This window comes from Mustela erminea, chromosome X (assembly GCF_009829155.1).
Source record: "Mustela erminea isolate mMusErm1 chromosome X, mMusErm1.Pri, whole genome shotgun sequence".
NCBI classification, from domain to species: domain Eukaryota; kingdom Metazoa; phylum Chordata; class Mammalia; order Carnivora; family Mustelidae; genus Mustela; species Mustela erminea.
The window spans coordinates 64,780,610-64,801,240 of record NC_045635.1 but is presented as its reverse complement, the minus strand read 5'-3'; the positions used below and the strand labels follow the sequence as shown (position 1 = coordinate 64,801,240).

General features: G+C 38.9%; 1 protein-coding gene across 2 annotated transcripts in view; it reads right to left on the bottom strand.

Annotated features, from left to right (window-relative positions):
- Nucleotides 1–981: 981 nt before the first annotated feature.
- The window catches only part of ATP7A (ATPase copper transporting alpha), a 181,630-nt gene continuing 161,980 nt past the window's right edge, over nucleotides 982–20,631 (bottom strand). For both annotated transcript variants that reach the window (XM_032329949.1, XM_032329950.1), the window contains exons 18-23: nucleotides 15,879–16,025; nucleotides 13,136–13,278; nucleotides 7,038–7,241; nucleotides 6,393–6,510; nucleotides 2,571–2,673; nucleotides 982–2,201 (exon numbers count right to left, since the gene is read on the bottom strand). In XM_032329949.1, coding sequence (XP_032185840.1) covers nucleotides 1,925–2,201; nucleotides 2,571–2,673; nucleotides 6,393–6,510; nucleotides 7,038–7,241; nucleotides 13,136–13,278; nucleotides 15,879–16,025 — 992 coding nt within the window. In that variant the 3' untranslated portion in view covers nucleotides 982–1,924. The remainder of the gene's footprint in view (nucleotides 2,202–2,570; nucleotides 2,674–6,392; nucleotides 6,511–7,037; nucleotides 7,242–13,135; nucleotides 13,279–15,878; nucleotides 16,026–20,631) is intronic.

Here is a 20,631-nt window from a genome sequence, read left to right as displayed (position 1 = left end):
GCACCTTCATCAGTAGTTTCAGTTCTCTCTTTAAGATAGTGGAGATAAAAATAAGTTTTTTTCCAAATCTTTAAAGACAAAATGGAATAATGTGGTAAACTTTTTGTGTGTGTATGAAAGGACAAGAGAGAAAGGAAATAGGAGAGGAAGAAACCCATCCCCCACTCTCACCTGATTATACTCTCCCCTAAAAAAATTGATTATTAATATTCATTACAGACCTCAAGGGGAAAAAAGTACTAAGTATAAATCCTATGTGCTAGGCATTGTGCTAACAGCTTTACATATGATGATAGGAACAAAATGTTAGGAATTTATTTATTTTCACTTCCATGTTCTACATATGAAATCCATCTTGCAATTAACAAGGAATTTAGACAGTGATGCAAGTGCCAGATCTCTGACCAGTGTGTTAACTCTTAGGCACTCAGAAGGGGATTTCTAAATGTATATGGCACTGAGAATAGCCCCTGAATTTACAACCCATGCTAACTAGCAAGAGCAAATGTTTTATACTAGAGAAAAGTAGAAACTTGACTAAAAGGTATCACAACCTAGGGAAATTCTCATTTCTGTATTACAACTTACTGTGTTTTTTGGTAAGTGCCGCTTTGTATAATAGTATTATTTAAAAGTCATTTTGAGAAGTCATCTAAAATACTAAAATATCATTAAAATATATTAAATTATATATACCAGCTAAAGTCCTTGTATTCTCTCCAAAAAAAGGACAAATTTAGTGAGTCCAGGTAATTTCATATGACCCGTATATGTTAAAGATGGTAAGATATTAATCTTTGAAAAAGTCAATTGTGGAAGAGGCTCAAAATCTTAATTAAGTTTTGATCAGGAGGGAGACAAACCATAAGAGACCCTTAATCTCACAAAACAAACTGAGGGTTGCTGGGGGGTGGGGGTAGAGATGGGGTGGCTGAGTGATGGACATTGGGGAGGGTATGGGCTATGGTGAGTGCTATGAAATGTGTACACCTGATGATTCACAGACCTGTACCCCTGGGGCAAATAATATATGTTAATAAAAAAATCTTAATTTTCTGGACTGAGGCTGATATATTAAGAACAATTTATAGTGAAAGTCAGTAGGAGTAAATTGAAGGTTTGTACAGAGCTAGGGAGTCAATGAAAGAAGAATCCAATCCATTTTTTTACAATGGAAAGATAGGAAACAAGAAACCCTCTGGACCCTTACGGTCTTTTGGGCTACAAGAAAAAGAAAGGAAGATGATATTGGAAAAGTTATCAGTTATTTTTAGCAATCAAAAATCACCTACACTTAACTCACTGGGAAGAACAACAACAACAGTAAAGAATCATACTAAGGCATCTAAGAAAACAACTGCAAAAACAAAGATGCAGGGACAATCAGGGGAGAAGAAAGCCTATAATAAATAAGGCACGTCTATTTTTAAACCGTTTCTACTGTTTTCCATCTAAAACCAGATGCTTTATACAGTGTTTTAAAAGCCCTTGTTCCCCAACCTGACAGGGCTGAGAGCTCAAGAATGTCCTCAAGATCATGGTCTCAGACCTTCAAATTTTTTTTAAGTATCCTTTTTCTTGAGCCTTTTCTTTTTGGTCAAAGAAAAAGTCATCTGTCACTTTAGCAGCAATTCTGCAATCTTCAATTGTGGGGCTTGTTGTAAACCTCACTGGCCTACCTTATCTGTTCCTAGTGAAAACAAAAAGTATTGGCAATTCACCTTAAATAAAGCTAGGTTGAGAGCTAATGCTCTGAAAAAAAGGTATTTTTGCCACTAGACAAATGCAATTCAAAGATATTCCCTAACATAAGGGCATGAGACCAACAGAAAGTCCTTCCGCAATATTTCGAGAAGTTAAGGAGGTATCGTTAATGCTGTATCAGCACGTAACAACATCAGCTAGTAGTACTCTGTGTGGCCTGTTACAATGCGGTGTCATCATCTTCCCTACTGTCTCCCACCAGAAGTGAATGCTTATCAGGTTCACTGGTACCAATGCTGTTGAGGGAGCGTTTATCAGACAGCAGTGAATTTATGGAGGCTCTGCTGTAATTAACAAGCCGGTCCAGCAAACCCAGTTTAGGGGAGTTTCTCAAGGTGTCATCTATTCCAACATGAACGCTGATCTCTGAAGGCCTCTTCTGTCCCATCTGGCTTCGGGCATGCAGTTCGTAATTCTCATAAGTTGGTTTTCTGTAACTGAACACATGCAAAATACACTAGTGTGAAATAAGTAAATGTGAGCTAGACACTTGTTACAGTCAAAACTGGAGATCTATTTGCCTGGTATGAAATCTACAAAGGTGGTTCCTGCTAGGAAATTGACCCCCCTAAAATTATATAGAGTCACATGGTGAGAAATTGTACTTCTCAGAGCCAGTGTACTACATTTTACCCAACTCAGTGCTGTAGTGGCTAGGTAGAGACTACATAAGATGATAATCACATAGCTAACATTTATTATTAAGAAGAGTTGGGGCCTATCCTATAAGAATGAGACCTACCAAGACTGACTGTGGATGATAAAGGGAATAAAAAATACAAACATGAGTGAGCCATCATACTTACAGTTTAAGGAAGAGGGAGGAGAGTACTACTGAAACAGATGAAGCAGCCATTGCAGCAGATCCCATCCAGGGCTGCAAAACCAAACCAATGGGCATAAAAACTCCTAGGAAACAAGTGTGGATTAGTGAGAGTAAAGAGCATTAAACAGATTATTAATGTGTTTATAATACATACATACACATAATTTCCTTGTTTGATATTCATTCAGTACTTTCCATGTGGAAAAACTGGCAGCAACATAAGTCTCCACCAATAGGAGGATAGAGTGCTGTTGTGAACATTCTTGTACATGTCTCCCTGTGTGCATGTTTGAGAACTTCTCTAGGGTCATACCTAGAGATGAAACTGGATTATAACATGGGCACATCTTCAACTTTAGGTGGATATTCCTCAGTTCTCCAGAGTGTCTTGCACCATATCATAATCCCACCAAGAGTGAATGAATAGTATATGAATTTGACAGACATTTGAACATTTGGCTTATATGACAGAGATAAGATAGACTTATTGTACTTATAACGTTTTATGTGCTCATCTAGTTTTCTTTTTTTCTACAGTGATCATATACTACTTGCATAATTTTTTTCCACTCTGCCCCTACTTACATAATTATTTAAATTTCTTTTCAGTGTAACAGTATTCATTGTTTTTGCACCACACCCAGTGCTCCATGCAATCCGTGCCCTCCCCAATACCCACCACCTGGTTCCCCCAACCTCCCACCCCTGCCCCTTCAAAACCTTCAGGTTGTTTTTCAGAGCCCATAGTCTCTCATGGTTCACCTCCCCTTCCAATTTCCCTCAGCTCCCTTCTCCTCTCCATCTCCCCATGTCCTCCATGCTATTTGTTATGCTCCAGAAATAAGTGAAACCATATGATAATTGACTCTCTCTGCTTGACTTATTTCACTCAGCATAATCTCTTCCAGTCCCGTCCATGTTGCTACAAAAGTTGGGTATTCGTCCTTTCTGATGGAGGCATAATACTCCATAGTGTATATGGAACACATCCTCCTTATCCATTCGTCCGTTGAAGGGCATCTTGGTTCTTTCCACCGTTTGGCAACCGTGGCCATTGCTGCTAGAAACATTGGGGTACAGATGGCCCTTCTTTTCACGACATCTGTATCTTTGGCGTAAATACCCAGTAGTGCAATGGCAGGGTCATAGGGAAGCTCTATTTTTAATTTCTTAAGGAATCTCCACACTGTTCTCCAAAGTGGCTGCACCAACTTGTATTCCCATCAACAGTGTAAGAGGGTTCCCCTTTCTCCACATCCTCTCCAACACAAGTTGTTTCCTGTCTTGTTAATTTTGGCCATTCTAACTGGTGTAAGGTGGTATCTCAATGTGGTTTTAATTTGAATCTCCCTGATAGCTAGTGATGATGAAAGCCCAAATTAATAAAATTATGAATGAAAAGGGAGAGATCACAACAAACACCAAGGAAGTAGAAACAATCATCAGAAGTTATTACCAACAGTTATATGCCAATAAGCTAAGCAACCTAGATGAAATGGATGCATTCCTGGAAAACTATAAACTCCCAAAATTGAACCAGGAAGAAATTGACAACCTGAATAGACCGATATCTAATAACAAGATTGAAGCAGTGATCAAAAACCTCCCAAAAAACAAGAGCCCAGGACCTGACAGATTCCCTGGGGAATTCTAACAAACTTTCAAAGAAGAAATAACATCTATTCTCCTGAAGCTGTTTCAAAAAATTGAAGCAGAAGGAAAACTTCCAGACTCTTTCTATGAAGCCAGCATTACCCTGATCCCCAAACCAGGCGAAGACCCTACCAAAAAGGAGAATTTCAGACCAATATCACTGATGAATATGAATGCAAAAATTCTCAACAAGATCCTAGCAAACAGGATCCAACAGCACATTAAAAAGATTATCCACCAAGACCAAGTGGGATTCATCCCTGGGTTACAAGGATGGTTCAACATTCACAAATCAATCAATGTGATAGAACAAATCAATAAGAGAAGAGAGAAGAACCACATGGTCCTCTCAATTGATGCAGAAAAAGCATTTGACAAAATCCAGCATCCGTTCCTGATTAAAATGCTTCCAAGTATAGGGATAGAGGGAACATTCCTGAACTTCATCAAATCTATCTATGAAAGACCCACAGCAAATAACATCCTCAATGTGAAACAGCTTGCAGCCTTCCCATTGAGATCAGGAACATGACAAGGATGCCCACTCTCACCACTCTTGTTCAACATAGTATTAGAAGTCCTAACAACAGCAATCAGACAACAAAGAGAAATAAAAGGTATCCAAATTGGCAATGAAGAAGTCAAATTCTCTCTCTTCGCAGATGACACGATTCTTTATATGGAAAACCCAAAAGACTCCATCCCCAAACTACTTACATAATTTTTTTAAAAATCACTTGCTCTATGAATTAGATCTTTCTAGATTTTGATTGTTCTTTTATTTTTTGTTTCCTCAGCATTTTGTGTTCTTATTTATAAACAGGTTTGTAATTATTCTTACATCATTTCATGTTCTTCTTTTGCTCTCCAGAAATAACAAGAAAAAAGTGATAACTCTCTTCTTACTAATTCCTGGGGTGCCTGGGTAGCTCAGTTTGTTAAGCATCCAACTCTTGCTTTCGGCTCAGGTCATGATCTCAGGGTCGATCTCAGGGTTGTAAGCTCAAGTCCAGCACTGGACTCTGAGCAGGGTGTGGAGCCTGCTTAAGATTCTCTCTCTCCCTCTCCCTCTGCCCCTCCCCCTGCACTCTCTTTCTCTAAAAAAAAAATACAATTTATTACTAACTCCCACAAAGTCTCTAAGTACAAGCCATTATCAAATGTTTGTTTAAAAATTCTAAATTGCTTTTGCTTGGTCATATTCCTTTACTCAATCCATCGATCTCCCTCCTTTTCCCCTGCTTTTTTCCTCTTGCTCTCTCCCTTCCCCCACCCTTTCCCTCTTTCTCTGTCTCTCCCTGTCTCTTTTTCTCTCCTGGTACCCAAACTTAAAAAATAAACCCTGTTGGCTATTAGAATTTTAAGTGAAGAGCCAAACATTCTCTGCATGCTATAATTATAACTATGTAACAAGACAGAAAAACTGATGCAAAGTAAAAAAAGACTGGAAGTAAATACACTAAAATGTTAATAGTACTTGTGTTTGGGTAGTGAGATTAAAAGTAAATTTGTTCTTGGGGCACCTGGGTAGCTCAGTCTGCTAAACATCTGACTCTTGATTCTGGCTCAGGTCATGATCTCACTGAGATTGAGCCCTGCATTGGGCTCCCTGCTCAGCAGGAAGTCAGGTGTAGATTTTCTCTCCCTGTGCCCCTCCCCTTGCTAATGCTCACTTTCTCTCTCAAATAAATAAATAAATAAATTTTTAAAAGTAAATTTGTTCTCTCAGCAAAAAAATAAATAAAAAAAAACATAAATATAAATGTGAGAGCATATGGAAAAAGAGATAAAACAATGTGGGGAAGTACTACTCATTGGTTAACTTAAATGACAATTATACAGGTTTTCATTGTATCTTTGACCCTAGTTATGTATAGCTTTGAAATTTTTCAAAATATAAAGTTGGAGGGGAAAATAAATTAAAATAAACCTGCATATACATTTTATGCATATACATTTTATGTATATAAATTTTATGCTATAATGAACATTGCTCAAAATTACAATTATTGATTTTAATATTACCTTTCACCACACCAGTGGGCTTCATATAAAAACTGAGCTCAAAGCTAATAAGACTAAACCTTTCAATATGATACGTCTCTAATGACTTCAGAGGAGAAAGTAACACGAGCTAATAGTCACATACCAGCAGCTATGGGAATTCCAACTAGATTATAAATCAGAGCGAAAATAAAATTTATCCGAATCCTCTTGACTGTCTTCCTTGATAAGTCAATACTTGCCACTACATCCAGAAGATCATTCTGAGAACAGAAATATTTGTAATATTAGTGAGAGACTCTAAATTAATGAATACTTTATATTTGACACTGTGATTTTGAAGATCTTGTGTACCTTAGGGTGGGTAATACGAATTGACTATAAATTTCAAATATTGCTAAAAATTTCAGTCAGCTTTGGAAGATGCTTTTCCAGGAATTTTTCTCAGGGGTCTAGAAAACACTTTTGGAGTTATATGCTGCTATGTAGGTTAACACACATAAAACAATCTCAGCAAGGGTTTGTTGAAGATAGTTTTATTATAAGTATACCCCCCAATCATATTCTTTCCTTTAGAAGCTTGTCATTCTCATCTGCTTCACTTGATTGAGAAAATCTGCAAGTAATTAGTGTTCCTTCTCATACTCCCATCCTGAATTCTCCTAGTCTCAAAGGCTGGGAGGACAGGAATTAGAAGGAAAAGAATGTCCTACTTGAAATACTTTACAACACTATTCCTGACCATGTGGACCAATATCACAGACCTCAAGGTTCAGGTCACAGGACTTACCCTTATCAAAACCACATCAGCTGCTTCAATGGCTACATCTGTACCTGTGCCAATGGCAATCCCAACATTAGCCATTGCCAGAGCTGGAGAGTCATTGATTCCATCTCCTACCATTGCAACCCGTTTCCCCTCCTCCTGAAGTTGCTTCACCTTAGCAACCTTATGAGAAGGGAGAACTTCAGCGAACACCTTTGTAATGCCAACCTACAGGGAGAAAAATAAACTCAATTCATTTCAAGAAACATTACTGGTCCCTTAAATATAACACAGCAATGATGACCATCATTTTCCACTGACCAGAGGTCCAAAATTTCAAAAATTGATAATATCCAGTGATAGGAAGGATATGGAGAAATGAGCTCTCTTATATATTCTTGGTGGTTGTGTAAACTGTTATTGTCCTTTTGGAAAACATTCTGTAGGATCTATCAAAGTGCACACATCATTTGATTGCACAGTTCCACTTCCAGCCATATTCTGGACATATTTATACAAATATAAAGAGACATATGTTTGACTTCCAGGGAAGATGGCAAAGTGGGGGGATCCTGGGCTCACCTTGTCCCACAGACACAACTGGATGCACCCACATCAGTATGAATGGCTCAGAGAATGGTCTAAGGACTGGCGGAACAGACTCTCCACAGTTAGGTATAGAGAAGAGGCCATGTTGAGGAAGGTGTGGAGGGGGAGATAAGATCTGGAGCCGGGTGCACTCATGGGACAGTCTGTGAGAAGGAAGAGTGTAGTGGGCCTGGGAGGGGAGAGGAATAGACCCCTACAGTGGGTGCCCCAGGCACAGGGGCCTGCAGAGGGAAGGCAAGTCCCCGCAGAGGTTGGCTTTGAGAACCAGAGGGGCCTGGCTTTGCAAGTTCTTATAATCAGTGGGGCTTAACACCTGGAACTTCAAAAATCAGCTAGTTCAGCTCTGGGAGAGCCAGATGGCAATAAGAAACTGAGCACCCCCGCCCCCCACAGCCTCCCCATGCAGACAGCACAACAAACAGCTTCAACCGCATAGAAACAGCAGTTTGAAAAATGCCTGGGGTATACAGGACAGAGATTTGTTTACTAATCTCAGAGTGTGTGCAGTAGGGGCAGGGATCTTTGAGAGACTGCTTCAAGAACAAAAGACCTGGTAGGCACCATTTCCCTCCCCTGCCCCCAGCCAAGATACCCCAACACCTGTGGTAACTAGCCCAGAGCCAACTCTCTCTACATAGATTACCAACAGTGTGCCCTGCTGCCAGACAATCCTGCAGACCCACCCCCTCCAACAGCAGTTTTCCCCAGTGGCTGCAGGTGCCTTCCCACAGCAGGCTAGCGCAGACCCTGCTGGAACCCCATACCCTGCCCACATTCTCTCCCATAGACCTGCCCCCTCTAGCATGCCCTTGGCCGGAGCCCTTCCAGAGCAGTGCCACAGCCTGGCAGTGCAAAAGCAGCCCTGAAAGGGCTCAGAACCTTAACAACGTAGCTCTGGCCCCAGGCAGAGGGGAAGACAATCACACACCCAAGACTAACTAGGGGCCCAGCAGTGTGCTGGAGGTAAATATGGGGTCTGGTGGCAGGCTCTACCTACCAAAGCAAGCTTCTCAGGGGAGAACACCTTATAGGTTGGTGCTAGCACATCTCTGGCAAAAAACTGGTCTGACTCAACTCACGTCAAGGCAGCCCCACACTGGCCCACTAATGCCATGGGGACTAAATCTTGCTGCCAAAAAGCAAAAAGAGACATTGTAGACAACTGGACAAAAGGCAAAAGTGGCTCAGCCAAAATAGTCTGGTGCACGCAATATGGATAGGAGACACTCATGAAGTGCCAGAATCTAGTGAACAGGGGGAGGAGGGGGATACCAAACTGCAGGGTACTAAATGACCTTTTCTTCATAAGGACATCAGTTTCAAGTGCAGGAGATGTAGGTGACTTTTCTAACACATAGACTCAAACAAGAAAGTTGGAATGAGGAGACAGAGGACTATTGCCCAAATGGAAGAACAGGGCAAAATCACAGCAAGAGAGCTAGAAGAAATGAAAATAAGTAATATACCTGATACATAACCCAAAGTGATGCTCATAAGGATACTCACTGGACTTAAGAAAACAGTGGAGACTTCAGGGTGACCATCAACAAAGAGATAGAAAACACAAAAAAGAAGCAAATGGAGCTGAAGAACTCAACAGCTGAAATTAAAAATATGCTAGAGAGAATAAAGAGGAGACTAGAGGACCCACAGCAAACATCATCCTCAATGGTGAAAAATGGCGATCTTTTCCCCTAAGGTCAGGGAACAGAACAAGGATGTCCAACTCACCACTTTTAGTTAACATAGTACTGAATATCAGAGCCACAGTGATCAGATAACAGGAAGAAATAAAAGGCATCTGGGGCACATGGGTGGCTCAGTCGGTTAAGCATCTACCCTCAGCTCAGGCCATGATCCCAGGGTCCTGGGATAGAGCCCTGCACTGTGCTCCTTGCTTAGCGGGGAGTCTGCTTCTCCCTCTCCCTCTGCCTCTGCCCCTTACTTACACCCAATAAATTAAAAAATCCTTAAAAAAAGAAAGAAAAGGCATCCAAATTGGTGAGGAATAAATAAAACTTTGATTACCTGTAGATGACACACTATACATACAAAGGCCTAAGGACTTCGAGAAACTACTAGAACTGATAAGGGAATTCAGTAAAGTCATAGGATACAAAATCAATATACGGAAATTCACTGCATTTCTAAATACTAATTATGAAGTAGCAGAAAGAGAAATTAAGAAAACAATAGCATTTACAATTATACCAGAAATAATAAAATATGTAGGAATAAGTTTAACCACAGAGGTGAAAGATTAGTACTCTGAAAACTATAAAATACCAATTAAAGCCACCGAAGATTACACAAACAAATGGGAAGATACTCCATGCTCATGGATTGGAAGAACAGGTGTTAAAATGTTCATACAACCCAAAGCAATATACAGATTTAATGCAGTTACTGTCAACATACCAACAGCATTTTTCACAGAACTGGAACAAATAATCTGAACATTTGTATGGAACCACAAAACACACTGAATAGCCAAAGCAATGTTGAAAAAGAAGAAAAAAACTGGAGGTATCACAATCCCAGATTTCAAGCTACACTACCAAGCTGTGGTAATCAAAAGTATGGTACTGGCACAAAAACAGAAACACAGATCAATGGAACAGAATGGACTCCAAAAAAACCCCCAGGATTATATGGCCAATTAGTCTTTGAAAAAAAGAGGTGAGACTATGCCATAGAAAAAGTCTCTTCAACAAATGGTGTTAGAAAAACTGAACAGTTATGTATAAAAGAATGAAACTGGACCACTTTCTTACACCAAAATAAAATAAACTCAAAATGGATTAAAGAACTAAATGTGAGACAGGAAACCATAAAACTCCCAGCAGAGAACACAGGCAAGTAATTTTTCTAACTTTGGGCGTAGCAACATCTCTCTAGATAGGTCTGCTGAGGCAAGGGAAACAAAAGCAAAAATAAACTATTGGGATAATGTTAAAATACAAAAGCTTCTGCACAGCAAAGGAAACAATCAACAAAACTAAAAAACAACTTACAGAATGGGAGAAGGTATTTTCCTATAACACAGCTGATAAAGGGTTGGTATCCAAAACATATAAAGAACTTATCAAATTTAACACCCAGAAAACAAATAATCCAATTAAAAAATGGGCAGAAGACATGAAGAGACATTTCTCCAAAGAAGATATACAGATTGGCCACCAGACACGTGAAAAGATGTTCAACATTACTCATCATGAGGGAAATGCAAATCAAAACCATAATGACATATCACCTCATACCTGTCAGAATGGCTAAAATCAAAAATTCAAGAAACAGGTGCTAGCAAGGACGTGGAAAAAGGGGAACACTATTACACTGTCTGTGGGAATGCAAACTGGTGCAGCCACTCTGAAAAACAGTATGGAGGTTCTTCAAAAAGTTAGGAATAGAGTTACCATATGATCCAGTAATTCCATTACTAGGTATTCACACACACAGTATGAAAACACTAATTCAAAAAAATATATGCACTGCTGTGTTTACTGTAATGTTATTTACAATAGCCAAGATATGGAAGCAGTACAAGTGTCCATGGGTAGATGAATGGATAATGTGTGTGTGTGTGTGTGTGTGTGTGTGTGTGTGTATAATGTAGTATATATATATAATGGAATATTACTCAGCCATAAGAAGAATGAAATCTTGCCATTTAAAACAACACGGATGGATACAGAGGGTATAATGCTAAGGGAAATAAGTCAGAGTAAGACAAATACCATATGATTTCATTCATATGTGGAATTTAAGAAACAAAACAAACAAACAAAAGAAGACAGAGAGACAAGCCAAAAACCAGACTCTTGAACTATAGCTAAGAAACTGATGGTTACTAGTGGAGAGTTAGGTGGGAGGATGAATAAAATATGTGAAGGGGATTAAGAGTACACTTATCATGATGAGTGCTGAGTAATGTATAAAACTGTTGAATCACTATGTTGTAGACCTGAGTCTGATATAACACTGTATGTTAACTATACTGGAACTAAAATAAAATTTAAAAAATAAATAAATAAAAAATAAAAAATGAAAGGTCTTTGAAAACCAGCCCCCCCCAAAAAAAGATTTGTATGTCCAAAGATTTACATCACTGCCTGTTTGTAACAAAACCTTCAAAACCACCTAAATACCCATCTTTAGAAGAATGTTTAAGTAAATTATGATACATCCATACCATAGAATTCCATGTAGTAATGTTCAAAGGCTAACATAATTTTGTATGTTCAGATATGGACAAAGGCATATATGTTATTATATATAAAGAGCAAATTGCTGGGGCTCCTAGGTGGCTCAGTCAGTTAAGCATCTGCCTTTGGCACAGGTCATGATCCTAGGGGTCCTGGGATTGAGTCCTGTATTGGGGCCCCTGCTTAGCAGGGAGTCTGCTGCTCCCTCTGCCTGTGCCCTCCCCCTTGCTTGTGCTCTCTCTCTCAAATAAATAAAATCTTTATAAAACAAAATACAATAAATAAAAAATAAAAAGCAAACTACGGAATGAGCAATCTTTAGAAAAGTGATGTAATTTATGTTGAAAAATACCAGAACTCTACATTTGTATATGAACACACATGCCTATGAAAAATTGGGGATAGGACTAGACAGGGAGCTTGGGGAAAAGGTGTCTTCAACTTTTTACTTTATATCCTTCTGCATTTTTATATAAGAATTTACTCATATATCACTCATGTTATTTAACAGAAGAGGGAGGAGGCATTCTGAAGTAGAAAAGACCAATATGAGAAAAGCTTTGTAGGTAAGGCAATCATGGGGGTCGGGAGCAGAAAAATGTGTCAAAGTGGTGCATTAGGTGATAGTTCCACCAGTGATGTTCAGGATGGACTAGGGAGGGAAGTGCCTGGAGCTCTTGCTGTAATTTAGGCAGGAGAGACTGGGTGCCTGTGTGCCCGACTTAGGCTTGGCAGCACTGGTAAAGAATCAACATTTCAAAGGAAGTATCAACAAAGACTGGTATATAGTGTCACAGAAGCATTTCATGAAGTAAGTAAATGGTTTTTTGGTTGTAACAGTAACACAAAGCCCAAACGCCTTCTAACAGCATGCCAACTGTTCTTGAAAGAACCAGGTATCTATATTCAGTGATAAGGAACATAATAGGTAATATGAATCTTTAGCACTTTAAAGCAAGAAACAAAATGTATATGAGGAATTAGAAGTCTCTCTCATTCTTTCTCCCTCTCTCAAATAAATAAATAAAATCTTAAAAGAAAAAAAAATTTAAAAATGGGCACCTGGGTGGCTCAGTTGGTTAAATGAGTGCCTTCGGCTTGGTAGGATCCGGAGTCCCGGGATCAAGTCCTACATTGGGCTCCCTGCTCAGCAGGGAGTCCGCTTCTCCTGCTGACCCCTCTCCTCTCAAGCTCTCTTGCTCTCTCATTCTCTCTCTCTCTCTCAAATAAATAAATAAAATCTTTTAAAAGAAATCAGAAGTTACCACAGACCCTCCCCCCACCCCAAAAACTAAGTAAACCAATTACCTGAGAAGCAATAGATCGAGCTGTTTTACTGTTGTCTCCAGTCATCAGAACTACTTCTAAGCCCATATACTGCAAAATACGGACAGCCAATTCTGCTTCCGGCTTCACTGTATCAGCAATAGCTATCAAGCCGCACAGTTCATCTATTATAGGAGCACCAGAAAAGGAGAGAGTTTGGAATATGGTGAAAGCAGGAATAATATTCTAACTTAAAACTTGAGAAAGAAATTAATCTTGTTAATCAAAGTTTTCGGGGCTTAAGCTTAACTCAAAATGTCTCCAGGGCCACACAGGCTGTACTCTACAAAATCTGCAACAAACCTCCATATTTCGTTATGAAAATTTCAGAGTGAGGTAGGGGTTACTAATAAAAGCAGTAATTGGAAAATGAAAAGAGAGCTCTTTATTGCAGACTTAAAGACTCTTTTTTTCCTTTGAGAAGTACTGGTTAATCCTCCCAAACACTTTAGTTCATTTAAAGGCAAATGAAACTGAAAACTAATACTTTTTTTTTCTTTTTAAGGTGAACAGGGTGGATTGAGACAAAACCAGCATTTTATACTGGGAGGAAAAAATCACTGCAAGTAGTTATTTTATTTTAAAAAACAAAAGTAAATGGTATTTTTTGCTTCTTCCTGGGCCTAAAAACATCATAGTTAAGATACTGCCTTCATACTTAGCAAGGATTATAAATGTTGACTAATTAATCTCACAGCTAGAAATTTACCCAAGAAAAAATTTAACAAAAGAAAGCACCTAAAACCTCATAGATATTTATCATAGCATTATTTATAATGATGAAATATTAGGAATAGCTTAAATTTCCAATGAGGGAATTATTAAGTTAGTTAAAGTATATAATAAATCAAACAGAAGTAAAATAAAATTAGAAAATACTATGAATATAGCAAATAATGAATAAAGCAAAATATATTAGGTATACAGGGATTTTAAATTTTTACTCAAACTATTGAGGTAAAACTTATATGCAAAATACAACCACTTAAAAACAATATTATACTAATACTATAATCCTGTACATATATTGTATATAACATTTACACATATATAAATATGTTTGTATATATTTTATATAAAATTAAATATATATTTAATATATTATATATAAATATTTAATAATTTAATATATTATGTTATAAATATTTAATATATAAATATATTATATATTTAATTTTATATTAAATATATATTTATATATATAACTATACTTACACACACAAAAACAGAAATGGAATACATGCAATTAAAACTGACACTGAGTTAGGATGATGAGATTATAGATATTATTTTGCCTATTCCTTTAATGTTCTGTTATTTTTAGGTTTTAAAAAAATCCTTGATTTGCTTTTTTTATTTTGGGGGGGTGTAATCACTAAAAACAAAACCTTTATTTATTTTTATTCATTTTTTACTGTTATCTTCAATTAGCCAGCATACAGCACATCATTAGTTTTTGATGTAGTGTTCAACGATTCATTAGCTGCTTATAACACTGGGTGATAGGTATTCAGGACAGCTCATGTGGTGACTGAGCACTGGGTGTTACATACAACTACTGATTAGCTTTTTAAAAAAAAAAAACACCTTACACCAGTTAGAAATGGCCAAAATTAGCAAGACAGGGAACAACATGTGTTGGAGGGGATGTGGAGAAAGGGGAACCCTCTTCCACTGTTGGTGGGAATGCAAGTTGGTGCAGCCACTTTGGAGAACAGTGTGGAGATTCCTTAAGAAATTAAAAATAGAGCTTCCCTATGACCCCGCCATTGCACTACTGGGTATTTACCCCAAAGATACAGATATTGTGAAAAGAAGGGCCATCTGTACCCCAATGTTTATAGCAGCAATGGCCACGGTCACCAAACTGTGGAAAGAACCAAGATGCCCTTCAACGGACAAATGGATAAGGAAGATGTGGTCCATATACACTATGGAGTATTATGCCTCCATCAGAAAGGATGAATACCCAACTTTTAGTGGACAGGACTGGAAGAGATTATGCTGAGTGAAATAAGTCAAGCAGAGAGAGTCAATTATCATATGGTTTCACTTATTTGTGGAGCATAACAAATAGCATGGAGGACAAGGGGAGTTAGAGAGGAGAAGGGAGCTGAGGGAAATTGGAAGGGGGGGTGAACCATGAGAGACTATGGACTCTGAAAAACAATCTGAGGGGTTTGAAGCGGCGTGGGGTGGGAGGTTGGGGGAACCAGGTGGTGAGTATTAGAGAAGGTACGGATTACATGAAGCACTAGGTGTGGTGCAAAAACAGTGAATACTGTTACGCTGAAAATAAATTTTAAAAAACATAGGCTATGGAGGAAAATAACAAAGCCAGGCAAATGCAATAGAATTCTAAATTAATCAGTAACAATTATGTATTACTAACATTTTCTTTTTGCATTCAGGCTTCTTTTCAAAAGCCCTCAAGTTCAGAAGTCTTTCAAAAATATACATAAAATAGGGGCACCTGGGTGTCTCGGTAGTTAAGTGTCTGCCTTCAGCTCAGATCATGATCTCAGGATCCTGGAATGGAGCCCAACATCAGGCTTCCTGCTCAGTGGGAAGCCTGCTTTTCCCTCTCCCACTCCCCCTGCTTGTATTCCCTCTCTCACTGTCTCTCTCTCTGTATCAAATAAATAAATAAAATCTTAAAAATATATACATAAAATAATAACTGAGATCGCAACATTGAGTCATAGGGAATTAGGGAAAATCTTACCATCAACTGCCACCAATACGGCAGTCCGACCTTTTCTTTCATGCTCAGTCATGTAATCATCTACATCATTATTAATAACAAGACCATTTCTAATCATCCACTCCCGGTTACCAATGAGGACTTTGTACTGCTGGGCATTAAGAACACCTGAAATAAAGTACAGAAAGAACATTTAGTGAGATTGTTTAATATTTATAACAACGCTGTGAGGTACGTTCTTCCTGTCTAACCTTACACAGTCACTATGTTGTATTTTTGGTAGACCACAGCCTACAACAGTGGTTTCCAAATTTTCAAGGAAAATACTCTGCTCTTCTATGCCTTTGGGCCTTTGCACATGTTGCTGTCTCCACCTGGAATGTCCTTACCCCTACTCGCCAATTATCAAACTCCATCATATTTTTCAAGAATCAACTCAAATGATACTTTCTGGGTGAAGCTTTCTCTTTGATCTTCCACACAACTGAATTAAATTTGAAATATTTATCGTGCATCAGCAGCTTAATATGGTTGGATGAAAACATACAACTGTAGAGATGTCTCATTTTAAACATGTGACCACTAACTTTATGCAGGTCCTTGGTGTTTTCTGGCAATTCTATACTTCCCTAGTCCATTTGTTTTCCATTCCTTCTAGAGGGATATTTTATACCTTCTCTTCTCCCATCCTCACCTATGGCCAGATGATGAATCTGCTTCCTACTTCAGAAAGAATTAAAAGCAATCAGAAGAGAACTTCTGCAAGCTCTCACTGCCACATCTAACCAACTACCTGTGCCTATGTACCCACCAATCTAGCTTCTCGCCTGTTATTATAAATTGCCCCTGCTCCTATTTAAGGCCAACCTCTCCACTTAAGCAGTAAACCCTCTTCCTTTGCTTATTCTAGAACATCTCTCCTACAATTGTCTCCTCTGGGATGCCTGGGTGGCTCAGTTGGTTAAGCGGCTGCCTTCAGCTCAGGTCATAATCCCAGCATCCTGGGATAGAGCCCCACATCAGGCTCCTTGCTCAGTGGGAGCCTGCTTCTCCGTCTGCCTCTGCCTGCCACTCTGTCTGTCTGTGCTCATTCCGACAACTTAATAAATAAAATCTCTTTTAAAAAATCTCTCCTCTTCCTCCTGCATAACCACATTTTCTATCTCTGTTGCACATAGTCTTATCTTTAAAAACAAAGCAAAACATAACAAAACAAAACACCCCTCTTGAGTTCACTTACCTCTTTACTACTGCCCCAAATTTCTGCTTCTGTACACAGTAAACTTCTTGGAAGTGTTGTCTCACTTGATTATTTCCAAGTCATATCTTCCCATTCTCTTGTGAACCCACTCCAATAAAGCTTTTGTGTCTACTACTCCAAAGAATTGTTCATGAAGTATACCAGTGACCCTTATTTTCATAAACCTAAAGGCTAATTCTTTTTTTTAAGATTTTATTTATTTATTTGAGAGAGAGAGACAGTGAGAGAGAGCATGAGCAAGGAGAAAGTCAGAGGGAGAAGCAGACTCCCCGTGGAGCTGGGAGCCCGATGCGGGACTCAATTCCGGAACTCTGGGATCATGACCCGAGCTGAAGGCAGTCGTCCAACCAACTGAGCCACCCGGGCTCCCCTAATGGCTAATTCTTGTTCCTTATCTTACTTGCCCTATCAGCAGCATTTAACACAGTTGATCACTCCCTCCTTCCTGAAATAATTTCCGTCCTTGGCTTCTAGGACATTCTTGAGTTACCTCCTCACTCATCACTTCTCACTCTTCTTTGCTGATCTCCCTTATCTTTTAACCTACTGTATTGCTGGCCTCAATCCTTAAAGCCTTTCTGCCCACCTCCCCCAATCTAGTCTCACTCCTTGGTGATCTTATCCAGTCTCACAGCTTTAAAAACAATCTATACCAGCTTTGTCCAACAGAATTTGGAAATGTTCTGTATCTGTTGTTTAATACAGTAGCCATTAACAATATGTGGCTATTGAGCAGTGAAAGGTGGCTAATATGGCTGAAGGGCTGAATTTTAAATTAAATTTATTTTTTAAAGTTGATTTATGTTTTATTTTAAGTAATCTGTACATCCACCATGGGGCTCAAACTCATGACCCCAAGATCAAGAGTCGCATGCTTGGGGTGCCTGGGCGGCTCAGTGGGTTAAAGCCTCTGCCTTTGGCTCAGGTCATGATCCCAGGGTCCTGGGATGGAACCCTGCATCAGGCTCTCTGCTCAGCAGGGAGCCTGCTTCCTCATCTCTCTCTGCCTGCCTCTCTGCCTACTTGTGATCTCTGTCTGTCAAATAAATAAATAAAATGTTAAAAAAAAAAAAAAAAGAGTCGCATGCTTTTCTGACTGAGCTAGCCAGGCAGTCCTGAATTTTAAATTAAATTTAAGTAATTTAAGTTTCAATAGTCACATGTACTGAATGGCTATCATATTGGAAGGCACAGATCTATAGGTGGTTGACTCCCAAATCTACGTCTCCAACCTACTCTGCTTCCTTGAACTCCAGACTTGGCAGCTAACTGCCTACTTGTAATGTCCATTTACATGGCAACTCTACTTGAATATCTAGTAGGCACTCAAAATTTACATGTAAAAAACTGATCTCCTGGGGAGTTCTCTTCAATATTGCTCTTCCAATGGTCTTCCCCATTCTATTTAAATGGTAACTTCAGCCTTCTAAAATAAACATTTAGGCCACAAACCTTGGCATAATTCTTGACTCCTGTTTCTCTCATACCCCATACCCAATCTGTGAGAAAATTTGTCAGCCAGCTCTCCCTTCAAAACACATTCAGATTTTGACCACTTCTTATGACCTCCACTGTTACCACATTGGTCCAAACCACTCTTATCTTTCACCTGGATTATGGCAACAACCTACTAATTCATCTTCCTGCTTCTGTCCTGTCCTCCCCATTCCTTCAACAGTGCATTTTTATCAGAGCAGCCAGGGTAATACTTATAGGTTGGATTCTGTCACTACTATACACAAAACTCTTCGATGGCTTCCCATCTCAAGGGTAAAAGCCAAAATTCTTTAATGACCTTAATCTAGTCCTGTACTACTCTCTAACCTTGTCTCTTACCCCCTTGCCACTCATTTACTCTGTCTAGGCACACTGTTCTCCTTGCTGTCTCTCAAACTAGGCTTGGGCACTTAACATCCCTCCTACCTGGAATGCTCTTGTCACAGATATTCACATAGCTTTATCCCTCCCCCTTCTCAGGTTTTTGCTCCAGCACCAACTTCTCAATGAGGCCTATCCTGATTACCCTATATAAAATAGGGTAATCCCTATACCCCTCTACCCTACAGCACTATCTCCATCGGACATCTTATATTTTCTTATCTATTTGCTCACTGTTTTGTGTTCTCCCACCACAAATAGAAGCTCCAATACATAGTGACTTTATCTTTTCTGCTTACTGCTGATTCTTTAGTGTCTTGAAAGAGCTTAATAAAAGGTGTCAAATGAACAAAATTACTATGTGTCAGTATGCCTGATACTAGAAGTTTGCAAATAATAAATTGTAGTTTGGTAGAATCAGACAGGTAAATAAAATATTATCATGTACTGTACCTAGCACAAAAAACAAAGATGAAGTACAGTTATGATTTTTAAAAAAGAGCAAATATATCTGCCTATACATGTCAGTCAGCAAAGGCTTTGCTGAAGAGAGATGTGAGCTGAGTTTTGAAGATGAAAATAAGTCCATGAGGTAGATGCCACTGAAACAACAACATTACCCAGAGAAAACAGTAAATGAAATGATCTAATAAGCATGAAATGACACAATGTAAAAAGGAACTGTAGGTAGTTCTGTATGAATGAAACACAGAGTACATGGAGGTCAGTGGAAAAATATAAAATGGGTGGTATAGGCAGGCAGAATACATATCATGGGGAACGGACGTGGAACAAAGTCCAGAGAGACTGGTCTTCATCCCACAAGAGACAGTGAGCAAAGCCAGGATCCCTAACAGAATCACACCAATAGGGTTTAGGGTACAAGCAAACCTCCAAAACAAAAATTTTCTGAGGGGTAGGCATAACTTTTATCACATTCCTCCAAAGGTTCATGATTCAAAAATAAGTTATAAACCACTATAATAAAAGGTACTAGTCAGACAGTTATATACAATCATTTTTAGGTTAGCAAAATTACTCTCAAGCGCAAATAGGTAGGGAGGTGCTAGAACACTTAGGTGGGTATATTATGTTTTGGGGCAGATGGACAGACCAACCGGAAACTCAGAAAACAGGCTTTGGTTAGAGATGTGGATTTTAGAGTGGTAGTAGAAGCCTACGGAAGGCAGAACAGGCAATAGATATGAATGAGGTTGTACAGAGAGTATACAAAAGAGGAAAAAGACAAAAAACAAAACCCTGGGGATACCCAATATCTGAGAGCAGGAGAAAAGAGGAATCAGAGAAGGACCGAAAGCAACAGCCAGGTAGGTGAGAGGATAATCTAGAGAATGAATGGTCATGAAGTTAAGAGAAGAAAGAGCTTTAGGAAAGACAAAATGGTCAATATTCTCAAATCTCAAATGCCAGAGGCAGACTGAGAAGAAACCACTGGAATGAGTACTGAATAAGGTCATCAATGTGCTTAGAAAAAATAGTTTCAGTAGTATGGACGGGGCAGAAGCAAGGCTGCACAGTGAATAAGTGAATTCAGCAAACCGAGACTACTCTTTCTAGAAGGTTAGATATAAAGGAAAAAAAGAGACAGGATACAATCTAGAAGGGATTACAGTG